The 13680-nt window shown below is 40.8% G+C and overlaps 1 protein-coding gene across 1 annotated transcript; it reads right to left on the bottom strand.

Moving 5' to 3' along the window:
- Positions 1-4860: 4860 nt before the first annotated feature.
- Positions 4861-12866, bottom strand: LOC306960904 (uncharacterized protein). The gene is made up of 5 exons (XM_079553510.1): positions 12779-12866; positions 10264-10377; positions 7229-7285; positions 7008-7160; positions 4861-5174 (listed from the first exon to the last, which is right to left on the bottom strand). Exons 1-5 carry the CDS (start codon positions 12860-12862, stop codon positions 5067-5069), a joined length of 516 nt encoding a protein of 171 aa, XP_079409636.1. The 5' UTR covers positions 12863-12866; the 3' UTR covers positions 4861-5066.
- Between the last annotated feature and the right edge of the window lie 814 nt (positions 12867-13680).

Genomic DNA, 13680 nt, shown 5'->3' with positions numbered 1-13680 from the left:
AAATCCAAACGGGGGTGAAGTTGGAAGCTACCACGCTCTTCCACGGACACGCACACAGACCAGACAGGTACGCATCAACTCGTCTAAGCTCAGGTAAGAACATATGTATGTAAAAACTGTGGCCTGTTCCTTTAATGACACAGCTATTTTGTGAACACACATGAATCTTTTAGCTATAAAGGAGGCGCAAGGTGTTCCGGCGGCCATTTTGAATACATATACCTAACACATCAAAGAGGAAACAGAAAACCTTTCCCTGGGATTTTTACAGTTTGCCATGTCGACAGAGTCTCAGTCTGAGTCAGTGTTTAAGCTGCTCAAAACGTTAGCATGCTACCGGTTAGCAGCTGTCATCAACACGATAAAAACACGTGTGTGAGCTCTGACCTCTGTCACAAGTTGTATCCAAGGCTAGATGTTTGTGGCTCAGGCCTTTCTCTTGGAGAGGTCAGAGCTGAGCTGTTGAAGCTATATGCTAACCGGTAGCATGCTAACATCTTAAACACCGACTCACTGGTTTCTTCACATAAACGTGCGCTCTTAGGAGTACATAAAAACACACGGTCTGTCAGTTGTCTTTCATTTTCATCCTGAGTAGAGATATTGTTACATGTTGTAGTACTGCATAATCCTACTTCGGTATTCAAAATGGCCGCCATAACAACAAACTTTATGAGCGCAACCATTATGAGTCTACCAGCCAAAAAACTGAACTAGAGTATAAGACCAGATATATTGCTGGGTTGCAGGCTCTAGAATACGATGATGTCACCGGATCCAGTGGGGGGCAGGAGCCAGTTTTTCCTATTTAAAAAGAAAATGTAGGGATTAGAAAAACAATCATTTATATCAGTCACTGGGTCCATGATCTCTCTGTACAAGACCAAAAATGTCCTCAAAGACAAAAGGATTTTCCTATATGTAATAGTATAGGCCTTTAGAATGCTGTGATGTCACCTGCAACCCAGCAATACCCCCTTTTCTTTCAGTTAGTAATTGATTTGCATTTTCAAAGAACAATTAAGCAAAAACATGAATATTTTGGACACAAAAATAAACATTCTTGTCTAATTAAAAGTCCCAACATTTCAAAATAAAACAGACAAAAGTGGGATTTACTGTGTTAAGAGTTCACATTTAATAAAAGCATTTAGTTCACATGTGTTATTTGTGAGAGGGATTGTTCAGACGAAAAACCAGACTCACATGAAGCAAAAACTGGCACAAAATTCATTATCTTCTCTGTGTGAAAAGAGGATATATCATAGACAAAGGCGCGCTTGTGTCGTCACCAGTGGTGGACGAGTAAAGGTATAAAAACAGGAACAAATACATGCTAAACAGTTAAGAGTGAAAGAGAGTCGATGCAAGTTAGCCATTTTATACCCACTACTGCCACCTCAGGTCATACGTGTAACTGCAGCAACAACTTTCTGAGCGACAGTGCAGGATTTTAAAGGCAGTTGTGGTGAACAGGTCTGAGCTCTAGGGGGAGGGAAATACTTCAAGGCTACTTTACTGCAGTTTTAGATTCATCTGTCTATCTAAGGAAGTCGAAAAATAAATGTATTTATTTCAAAACTAATGGAGATTTTAAAAGGTAAAATACTCCTATAGATATATAATTCAGTTGGAGCTTTCTGCCGCTCGAATCCACGGAGCAAAAACTGAAAATATTAATAGAAACTGCATTTGATTTTTTTGTTCCTTTTTCTGCCTGTATATTGTACATTGTACATAATTGTATGTATCCTGTTGTGAATAGCTTCTGCATATTGTACATATTCTTTCTGTATATTTTGCTATTTCCGCAGATGTCTTTTGATGGAGGAAATTAGCACTTTGTCTTTCAAATAACATATCAATGCACTTGTGGTTGTATATCCTGGACAGGGTCATATTTTAATTTATTTTATTATTATTATTCTATTTTTTTATTTGTCTTTTTTGTTGTTGTTGCTGTTTTTCTCTTTTGCTCTCATTTCCATTTGTTCTGTTTTGATCTTTCCTTAAGGAATTGCCTTCAGTGTATCTGTTTTTGGGTATCATTTGATGATTCAACAGATATGATGCCCATCTCAAGAGGGATTGGGGAAAAGAAATGGGGGAAAAAAATGTGCTATGCCTGTATACTATACTGGAAAAATTGTAAATTGCAATAATGGCATCGCACCAATAAAAAGTTTATCAAAAAAAAAAAAAACACTTGGGCACTACAGTGAGTTAGATGTGTTTACCAGTGTTGACACAATAGCTAATGACAATTTCAACTTTATTTGTATAGCACATTTGCAACAGCGCGAGGTGCCCAAAGTGCTTCACATGCAAGGCAAAAAGACACACACAATATAAAAATAGAGCGTAAAAAAACACACACACATAATAGGAGTAAAAATGCAGCTCAACTTGAACCAAACGCCAATGCAAACAGATGTGTTTTAAGGCCGGTTTTAAAAGTTTCTAAGGTCGGAGCAGCTCTAATGTTTTAAAGGAGGCTGTTCCAAAAAAAAGCCCTGTTTCCTCACGACCCTAAACAGGCACATTCAAGCGGGATATTTCAGGATTTTTGACATAGGGCATAATTTCCTAGTTTTTTTTCTGGAGATTTTCTTTTTAAATTCCTGAAGTCCTTTATATTTGAAGAGTTTAGTGGTGCTAGGCTAGTGCTAGGCTAGTGCATGTCTATGGTAACTAGTAGCCTGCATTAAAAACCTCCTCAAAACCACGGGCTCGTCCTCCAAACGTTGCCACATCTGATTTGCAGAAAGCCCCTTTGTGAATTCCACGATGTTTAGTAACGCCGGCCGCAGGTAAACAAACTACTGTAGATCCGGTAACCGAGCAGATCACTCCACCGCTGCGTAGCTACAACCAGGAAGCTGATGCTGCTCAAATATAAGTTATTTCAAATACAAAATGGTTATATTTCAAAAATGATTCAGTCGACACAGACATTTATATGGGTCGTCTGGTGTTAAGTAAGTGATTTGCCTCAGGAGCACTGTGGTCAGACTGTTTAATGCAGGCTACTAGTTACCATAGACATGCACTAGCCCAGCACTAGCCTAGCACCACTGAACTCTTCAAATATAAGAACTGCATGAATGAAAAAAAATGTATATCTCCAGAAATCAACAACACTCTGGATGACTAGGAAATGAGGCCCTGTGTCAAAAATCCTGAAATATCCCTTTAAGGCATTTGAATACAGGCAACAAAATCTTAAAGTCAATCCTGCAGCTGACAGGAGCCTATGGAGGGAGGCCAGCACGGGGGTGATGTGCTCCCGCCTCCTTGTTCCTGTCTGTAAGTGTAGTAGACTGGTTGTGGGCGGTTGAGTGAGGATTTGTCCAGACCACAATAGAGCGAGTTACAGTAATCGATGCCGCGAATATAGAGTTGCTAATGGAGCTGTTCCATGGCTTTTTCCTTCACTTTTTGAACGGTTTTAGCTAACGTTAGTCTATGGAACATGTATTATGGCACTAGGAAAAATGGCAGATCTCCATTCTAACATTGTGGAGATGAAGAAAATAGAGACTTTTCAACTAGCTGAATAACACTCTCAAATAATCGATCATAGCAATAGATAGATTTCCATTGACGTCACACTCCCGCACAGTTCAAGGGTCTAATTGTTTGTGTTACGGATCTGACTTTACGGGGCAGCCTGTGCTTATTCCCCCCTGTGTCTGTGTCGGAGCCTCATGCCTTGGCTGATGTTCCCTGGTTTCGCCCGGGTCTGTCAGCTTTTATCAGACAGATAAATGAGGAAAAAGTGGCATCAAACAGATTTGACAACGGGGCGAGCTGCTAGCATGAGATAAAGCAAGCCTACGATGAGCTAGGGCTGTGCGATTAATCGAAAATTCAATGACGATTTCGATTGTTATACTATATGATTATAAGATTAGCATAATCTGCAGTCGCTGAGAGGTTTTGAAGTCAGTGACCACGTCTTATCAAGGGTTTATCAGTGTTTAATTGAGAGCGTACTGATGTTTAACATAGTCTCTTGGTTTGGTCATTTAAAGCAGTACTAAGTAACGTATTTACCTTAATAAATCCTTTTCGTAGTCCCTGTGGGGGTAATACAAGTGTTTATGGGATGATTGGAGGGTCTTTCATCTCCCCCTGGTGTCTCTGGCCAGAAAACCATGTTTGCAACTTGACTGCCCCCGGTGCGGAGAAAGCAATACACACTAATGGAATCACGAAGAAGGAGCTAACAGGCTAACGGGCAAAGCTAACTGTGGGCTAACGTCACTTAAACAGTATTTACAGCCAAGTTTGAGTGAAAAAAAAAAAATTCCATTGTATAATTGAATGCACAGTAACCCTCTCTCCCTTCGCCTTTCATGTCAGCGTAGTATTTACTCTCCAAGACAATTAATAAGTTAAAAAATCGTAACTTGCTACTACACCTGCAGTTGCGCGTATGGCCTCTAGGGGGAAGAGTTACTTAGTACTGCTTTAAGATCACAGATGACGAGAGCCGCCCATTGTCCCATCACTCTGAGCTCCTTCCATCAGGGCAGAGATACAGACTTCCTTGTGCCAAGAAACATGTGGACAGGAATTCTTTTGTTCCCTTTGCCATCAAGGAGCTGAATAAGTTGTAAGTATTAATGTCGTTCAGCCGGTCTGTTCCTTTTTCCTTTCCTTTACAGAAGTGAACCTGCTGCTGCTGTGTCTGCAGTGAACTGATTTTATAATGAACTGATTTTATTATGTACATTGCTGGGCAAATATATTAGAATGTATGAGCAAGCCAAAGGTAAATTTCTGCCATCATTGTGCATGGTAGACAATAAAGTGTTTTCTATTCTATTCTATTCTATAGCCCATAGAGTTGATCAATAAACTTTGCTGCAAAAACACCTAAAAATTGTACTGAAATGCTTTTACTTCACTTTCACAACATTATATCAGAACATTAAGCCACAAGATTAACATCCCGAGTCTGTGGGCCCAATCACAAACAAATAACGAAAATGACAAATTCACATAATCCCCTTTTTTTAAAAACATGAATCTATGACCTATTTACAAACAAGATTATCATTCTAGTTCGTCTTGAGTTCCCGGACCGACAGTGCGGACAGGATGCAGTTCATGATGATGGCTGCGGCGTCGTAGACAAGCAGCAGCGTCAAAATGGCCATTGAATATTTCTGCAACAAAGACACAAGAGTCAGAATGTAACAGTTTATCGACAGTGGCTGAATCCTCTGCTCCGTCTGACCCACACTTTTTGAGGATCCTGTGCTTCACTTGAGTAGTGTTTTTGTTTTGCTCCAACATATTTGAAAGATAAATATACGTAATGCTTTCTGCTCCATTACATTTCTTAAAAGGCTCCAACGTAAAAAAGTTAATTTAGCCATTTTGTTCACTTTAAAAGGACTATACGGAGTTTAAAAATGTTAAAATGATGTATTTTCCTCCCCCTGCATGTTCCAGTCACTCAAAAAGTTGTTACTTCGGGTCTGAAGTGTCGTCATGCACGAGCTTAAAGTCATATTTCAGGGCCTCATTTCCTAGTTATCCAGAGTGTTGCTGATTTCTGGTGATATTTGTTTTTGTAATTCAAGCAGTTCTTATATTTGAAGAGTTTCGTGGCGCTAGGCTAGTGCAAGGCTAGCGCATTTCTATGGTATCAGCTAGCCTGCATTAAAAACAGTGTGACCCGCTCCACAGAGCACCTGAGGCAAATCACTTATAACACCAGACTAACGATTTAAATGTCTGTGTCGAATATTTTTAACCATTTTGCATTTAAAAGAACTTATATTTGAGCAGCATCAGCTTCCTGGTTGTATAAGCTACGCAGCGGCGGAGTGATCTGCTAGAAAATAGTCCCTCAAAATGCGATAATTCATGTGATGCAGGGTCAGTTATATTCCAAAAAATACTACAGTGCTGTTACTTTTTTTAATTTAAGCTGCCCCCTAGTGGCTGGAGTGAGCAAACTGGTTATTTCGTTAAATATCCATAACTCCGCACAGGAATCTCCTCAAAGGGCCACATTAAATCATCGCGCATGTGGCCCGCGGGCTTTGACCTTGACACATGTGCCCTAACCAGTCGTTTCTGTACCTTTACACAAGTAATGAAATCGAGTAGCTAGTAGCTACCACCAATGGCCGCTGGCTGCTCTGCTTTTTGGCCACAACACTAGAGGCCGCCATTGCTGTAGCACCTCCATATCGCCGCTGGTCCCCCATTGAAAAGCATTGGACTTTAGACACGTTAAAAACAACTTTAAAGAGGGGGTATTATGCTTTTTTCAATCACATCGCACCAGTCTATATGACGGCGATATGGAGGTACTACAGCAATGGCGGAGCAATGGCAGCCCCCACGTTCGTGGACAAAAAGCAGGGCAGCCAGCGGCCATTGAGCGCAAGCTACACGTCACACAAGGGCGGAGTCTACAGTGAAGATCCCGCCCTTATGCCCTTTTTAGGAACATGCTTCATCAGAGCTGGGGAGGAGGAGTCTGTAAATCAGCCATGATTTCCCCCTCGACCGTGGTCATTATGGTAAACGGGGAGGAGTGAGGAGAAGCTAACAATTATATATATATTATATATACAGTCTATGGCTACCACCCACCACCTAAAACATTGGTTCCCAACCTGTTCCCAAGTCATTCATTTATACTTCAGTACCCCCTACCCTGAGGATCTTGCCAATATTATTACAAAGTGACCAACTAAGCTAAGACCAGTAGAGATGCAGTAGAGATTATTCAGTGTGTAATAATATGCAAAACGTTCCTTTGAAATTAATATTGAAATTCTACTCCAATTCACTTTTTTAATCTGAAATAATTCCAATGGTTCCAATGGTTGGGAAACACTGACCTAAAACACAAACTATCTTTACGTCACTATATTTATTGCTAGTATTTGACTTGCAAAATGTGTCATCCAAAACATAATCTCCCGGTCTCTTTTTGCAAACGTATTGAAATTATAGAAACCCTGTTGAATCTGGCTCACCGTGACGTAGTTCATGGAGCAGGCCGCTCTGTGAGACGAGTAGTCATCACAGTCTTTCTCCCACGGCAGGTTGTTAATACTGACACAGTACAGGCAGAAGGCTATGACTGCCCCCAGGAGGCTGACGACGTTACTGCACGCACATCCCTGGAGCTGAAGAAGAAAATGAAAACTTGTATCTTTCACGCACAAAAAAAGTGAGATGAGGACGCTCAACTTACCAAGTATCTGCTGGGGTTGCGCTCATTGGCCATCACTAATGATCCCCCCAAAACAATCTAGAAAGAGCAAGAAGTACTTTAACGTAGCACTTGACACGCTGTAACTGTTTGAGCGTAAAACTCTGAATCAATACTGTAAATTAGTGTTGTAGTGTTCTTTACTTTCGGCTACAATGTTGAGGTTCGGCCCTTGTGTGTTAACCCTAATCAGGATATTATTAGGGTTAAGAACGGCAAATGTAACGTAACGTGTGTTTCACTCACACAGATCTCACACATATTTTAGATTCTACACTGCGTTCCAAATTATTATGCAAATTGTATTTTTGTATCAAAAAGGTAAAAAAAATAATAATAATAATGAAACTCATGGATGGTATCATGTCTCGGGGCTCTATGAATCACTGACATTAATCTCAGAGACCTGGGATAATTAGTTGTCAGATTAAGCCCAGTTAAAGGAATAGGCCACCGTTTTTACATACTGAGATATGCTCTTACCTCACTTTAGCCGAGTTAATATACACTCGTCTGGTCTTTGTCCGTGCGCTCTGTCACGCAAACGGAGCACATACGCAGCCTCTCCCACATGTCATATAGCTCCAAAAAAGCTCACGATAGAAGCTACCAAGCTCTTCCACGTGTTCCCTATTTAAATAAAGTCACGTGAAGTGTTTTCATGCGAAGTATATTTACACAGAAATGTAGCATGTCGATTTTATAAGCAAATAAAAAGGGGTACTATATTGTGAGGCGTAATGATACGAGGAGCAAAACGTCCGCGCAGTAACTCCTAAAGGTTATTGACGGAAGTGAGCGGGGGAAGTCTTTAGGAGTTACTGCGCGGACGTTGTGCCCTTTTAGGCTCCCTGAAGGTGTGAAAATGACCTTTGGAAAATATGTGAGTTTCTGACTGACCACTGTCTTCTATGCTACAAAATGAAGAGCCGTGCTTTCCTGAACAAAATCCTCTTCATGCATGACAATGCACCATGTCCTGCTGTAAAGAAAACCTCTGCATCACTGGCTGCTATGGGCATAAAAGGAGAGAAACTCATGATGTGGACCCCCTCCTCCCCTGACCTCAACCCTATTGAGAACCTTTGGAGCCTCAACAAAAAAAAAAAACTCCTATGAGGGTGGGAGGCAGTTTTCATCCAAACAGCAGCACTGCGAGGCTATTCTGACATCCTGCAAAGAAATCCAAGCAGAAACTCTCCAAAAACTCACAAGAAGCTGCTATCACACAAGGGCTCCTATGTTAAAATATAACTTGACCTGTTAATATTTTTTTGATTGAAATAGCTTTTGATTTCAGTAAATATGACCTCCTAATGCTACAAATACAACAAATGACCATTTTCAGTTAATTACAAGCTTTAAAATGTATTGAAACGATGAGTTGCATAATAATTTGGAACAGTGGATTTTGAGGTTTTTACTACATTTATTTTTGAAAAAAATACTGTTATCACTGGGAGATTTTTTCAGCCACATTTAAATGATCCTCTACCAGTTAAAGACTTGAAAATTATGCTGACTCTCATTTGAGTTGACAATTTAGAAAATCTTAGAAAAATGTCATTTCCATAATAATTTGGAACGCAGTGTAGAAGGTCTTGGCTTTCAAATTAGGTATCACAGTGACATATAGGCTGTAAACTCTCCAGTCAATCGCTTTGAGATTTGGATATAAATAATTGTTAACCCTAAACCTAACCCTAAGTTGGCACAGTTACTTACAGTAACTCTGGTTCTCTGAATGTGCACAGTCTAAAACTAATTGGGCCACTCACAGAAATAACAGTCAGGTGCAGGTTTCAGTTAGTTTTAAATCAGCGGTTCTCAAACTGTGGTTCAGGGACCAGAGGTGAGAGAATGGGACCATTTTATAGAGTTGGGAAATAGACTAGAGTAGTTCTAAACCCCAGTCTCACAGTGGCTTAGTGGTTCTCACACAAAGGGGCGGGGCCTGAATTAAAGTCATTGGGCCCGATCTTGTGCATCAAAACGGAGACGATGGCGTGACATTTTGCGCCCAGTAGGAGCACTTTGTGATCTTGCCGCTTCAGACTTAGCGCATTTAAGTGGGTGGAGACACACATTTTCCTCCAACCAGATCGACTCCGCGTCCAGGAGAGCGGTTGTGTGGTTGTGGGGGCTGAACATGTGCTTTTGTTTTGCTTCGCGTTCACGCCGAGCGCGGGCCGATCCGCGCCACAGCGGAGCGGACGAACATGGTTTAGCTCACGATGGGGTAAATAAAGTTTTTAGTTTGACCTGTGAGAGCCTAAGACTTAAGAAAGAACGCAAGACAGCGCAATGTAAACCAGGAAGTGAATGTCAGCCGTGTTTCCATCAGTGCAGTCGCCTCCTCTTGTGACGCCCCCTCACAGGTGGCGGAGGCGAATGGCACATATAGCGCCGACACTCGGAAAATAATTCGCCAAGAGCCTGCGCCGCTCCGTGCGCCGCCACAAGATCTGGCCCATTATGTTGCCCTACACTACTGCACAGTGGAACCGTAGTTGACCGTAAATGGATTCGCTGTTCGTCGAATAACCATGGGATGCTACTGTAGGGCCCCGTGTGGATTTTTTTGCTTAGGGTCCCCAGAAGGGCCAGCACCGGCTCTGCTCTCGGCTCAGGTTCCCCACAGCGAGGAGTAATCATAATAAATGCTCTTTTATACCTGCAGCCATCTCCATTTGAAGCTCTGACCACAGCAGGAATGTGCAGAATCTTCTTTTGAATGAGAGGGTTTGATTGTAATATGGTCACTGTGTGAGGTAGAAAACCTTCTCTTGATTTTGTTGGATTTCGGGATTCAAACTTGCAGAAGGCTGTGGAAAGCGATGCCTGTCAGGTGTTTTTTTTTATGTATTTCTCTTTGCAGACATGAAATAAAGTCCCCAATGTAAGACCTTTCTGTGGAGTTTGTATCTTCTCCCTCTGTCTGGGTGGATGTGAGTGGACAAAGTCTGGTCAAGCTAACCAGTAACCACTGATGAAAATGAGCGATCAAAGTGAAGTACCAGTATTCCTATGATGAGCGGTAGTACGAAAAACCCGGGCATTTCCGCCGGGCCGATGTAGGCCATGGGCACGGCCAGCAGCACCTGGAACAGCCCAAATAAAATGGTCACCACCTGAAAAAGAAGAAAGATTCATTCTTCATTCGATCAAGAAAGTGGAGAGTTAACTGTGGCACAATATAAAGTGTTGTTATCGTAATATCATTAGGAATTTGTTTGGTGAGGTCATTGCAGTTAATGGGCACATAATACACATAATAATCCTGTCACACATATATAATGACAAAATAATGACAAAATCGATGAAGAAAATAAAAAAAAGGGGGTGAAAAAAGCAAGATGACAGCGACAAAAACAGGATTTATGAAAAAGAAAAACATAGCCACGAAAAAGCCACTAAAGAGCGACAAAAAAGTGGCAAAAACGTGACAAAAACATGACAAAAAATTGAGTTTTCGTCTGGAGTGTTGTTTAAAAACAGAACAATCAGGTACATACAATGGCTTTAAATGTCCTGGAGCAAACTCTGCTGAAATTAGAGTTAAATTATTATATTATTGAATACCACAAGCTGCTCAGCCACAATCCTCTTGAATAAGGCTGCTCGATTATTCATTGTGTGATCATTGTGCTGTCTGTGTGTATAAATACTGTGAGCTGTGAACTGTTCTTCAGAGCATCTTGTATCCAGGTACTTGGTGTGTCTCCATATGCATATGTTAAATAAACCCGCACGCTTGATTCATGACAACTTCTCTCGGTTTTTATTTAATATGATCTCAATGTTTACCATAACACACGTGAAATGCAAAGGGAAAATAATCCCAGCTCCATGAAATAATGCAAGTTTGTTTTGCTTCGTGAGATCACTTCAGATGGACGAGCGGGACGGCCTCCTCAAAGGAACAGATAAGTTCTTACCTGAGCTTAGACGAGTTGATGTGTACCTGTTTGGTCGTTGTGTGTGCACTCAGTCAAGATGTTGTTAGCATTTGGCCTCTCCCAGTTTATTCTTATAGCTCCAAACGGGGTGAAGTTAGAAGCGACCGAGCTCTTCCACCCGCACAAAGACTAGACAGGTACGCATCAACTCGTCTAAGCTCAGGTAAGAACATATGTCAGAAAACATAAGAAGAACATCCTCATCATCAACCAAACATTTACTTAAGCTACTACTATTTATTTTTATTTTTTTTTCTTGTTGGAATGCATTTTGCTGAAGTGCTGTGTTGTGTCTAGTCAAGACTATTGTTATTGATTTTGTGCTGTTTTGTAATCCGGTCTTGGTGTTATATATTGTAGCTGTTGAAACTGTGTTGTTTGTTTGTGTTTTTGAATAATTAAATCACCCTCCTGGAGCCGCCACCTTAACGTGGTGGAGGGGTCTGAGCACCTGAAGGAGCTCTGTGGTCGGGGGCTTCGTGGCCCTGGTCGGGTCTCCCAGGGCAAACAGGTCCGAGGTGACGGGTCAGACACAGAGCGGTTCAGAAGCCCCTTATGAGCAGTGTTCACTTTGACAACATATTTTATTTTAGTTTTAGTCTTAGTCTTTTGATTAAAATGTAATTTAAAGGGGCTAGACGCAAGTTAGCCATTTTATACTCACTACTGCCACCTCAAGTCATATGTGTAACTGCAGCTTCTATATTAGGCTCGTGCATGACGGCACTTCGGGCCGAAGCAACACCGTTTTTAGTGACAGTGCAGGATTTTAGAGGCAGTTGTGGTGAACAGGTCTGAGCTCATTCTACACATTAGGACATTGTTGGAAGGAGGGAGGAAAATACTTAATCTTAACATTTTTAAACTCCGTATAATCCCTTTAATTTTAGTCGAGATTTAGTCAAAAAAAACTTTCAATTTTAGTTTAGTTTTAGTCGACTAAAATTGCATGTCAATTTAGTCGACTAAATTTAAGACTAATTTAGTCGACTTTGCATTGATAATATTGATTATAATCATATTTAATGTTGTTCCTCTGCTTCATGGAGCTGCTCCTCATGATAAAGCTCAGAGCTGATCCTTTGGCAGAGAATTTACATGATCTGAGGCTCTTTCAGACGCTCAATAGAAGTTTGGATGATTTTAGTCTCTCCTTTTCATTTTTATTTAGTCTTTTTTTAGTCGACTCAAATATCTGGACATTTTAGTCATAGTTTTAGTCTCATGAGAAACGTTTAATTTAGTTTTAGTCCAATTTTAGTCGTCAAAAATATCACTTTGACTAAACTTAAGACTAAATATTTTAGTCGACGAAATTAACACTGCTTGTGAGAGTTTGAACCATGAGGCCGTCCTCCTGTGGACCCACCACCTGCAGGAGGAGCCATGAGGGGCCGGTGCCGTGTGATCTGGGCAGCTCCAACAGCTGCCCCCACGACCCGGAAACGGAAAAGTGGAAGAAGATGGATGGATGGACAAATAAATGAATAAATAAAACTCCCCCCCAAAAAACTCAAAAAAGATTTTGGTTTGCTTGCACTGCCCTACTCTTGAAAACCCTTTCTTGACTTACGGCTGCACTTTCGGGGTCTAACCACGAGGTCAGGCGCTGTGTGATGGACTGGACAGGTGGGGGCGCTGTCTCCTCAGAAGACATGGCTCTGGAATCACACACAGAACACAGCATTTAAACAAGAAAATCTGGAAAAAAGTATAGAAATATAGGGTTATAGAGGAAAGTGAAGCTGCATAACTAACTAATTGAATGGTTGCAAGTAGAAAATCCCCAAAACGGCAAATACTAAGAGCCTAATAATAACAGTACAGTTTATTTAGCGCTCTGCAAACATATTCTCAACATTACAAAAGGCTTTTAGTCAATACGTTCATTAAAAGGAAACAACAGTGACAGTTGAAGCTGACTGGGCACAAAGCAGTGATTCCTGGAAAAAAATAACAACTTCCTTTATATAAAAGTCCGGTCCGGCACAAAAACAAGATGTGAAAGCGCAAACTCCGGCATTTCTGTCTCTTGCAAAATCTCCTCATTTGAAATTCAATGTTGTCTTGCGAAATCTCAAAGTCTGTGTTTTAAGGGAAGTATCCAAGTCCCTCTACTTTTATATGGTACATATAAAAGGTCGGCACGCAGTATTAGGTGATGCAATGTCAATGTTGCATAATCACTAAAGTCTCACATTTGACTGAGAGCGACACTTTTTTTTTTGCAAACGCAGCCAAAAAAAAACAAAAAAAGAAAGAATGAATAGATGTGACAAGTTCAGTAGTCAGTGTGATTTCATTTGATGTATGTTATACTTCATTTTTAAACTTAGCTCTTTGACAGAATAGCAAGTTGTTTCATATCAGCCGGTCATCACTTTTTTGTCATTTATTTGTCACATTTTTGTCACTTTTTCATCACATTTTTGTCACTTTTTCATCACATTTTTGTCTCTTTTTCATCACATTTTT

The sequence above is a fragment of the Gobius niger genome (genome assembly GCF_951799975.1).
Source record: "Gobius niger genome assembly, chromosome: 3".
Taxonomy (NCBI): Eukaryota; Metazoa; Chordata; class Actinopteri; order Gobiiformes; family Gobiidae; genus Gobius; species Gobius niger.
This window is presented reverse-complemented; position numbering and strand designations above follow the sequence as displayed.

Excerpts from the sequence above, each read along its gene's own strand:
- LOC306960904 (XM_079553510.1), bottom strand. The coding sequence starts at position 12,862 with ATGTCTTCTGAGGAGACAGCGCCCCCACCTGTCCAGTCCATCACACAG. Across the intron at positions 7,161-7,228 it reads GCAACCCCAGCAGATACTTG|CTCCAGGGATGTGCGTGCAG; the intron begins GTAAGTTGAGCG and ends TTTCTTCTTCAG. Across the intron at positions 5,175-7,007 it reads GCTCCATGAACTACGTCACG|AAATATTCAATGGCCATTTT; the intron begins GTGAGCCAGATT and ends TCTTTGTTGCAG.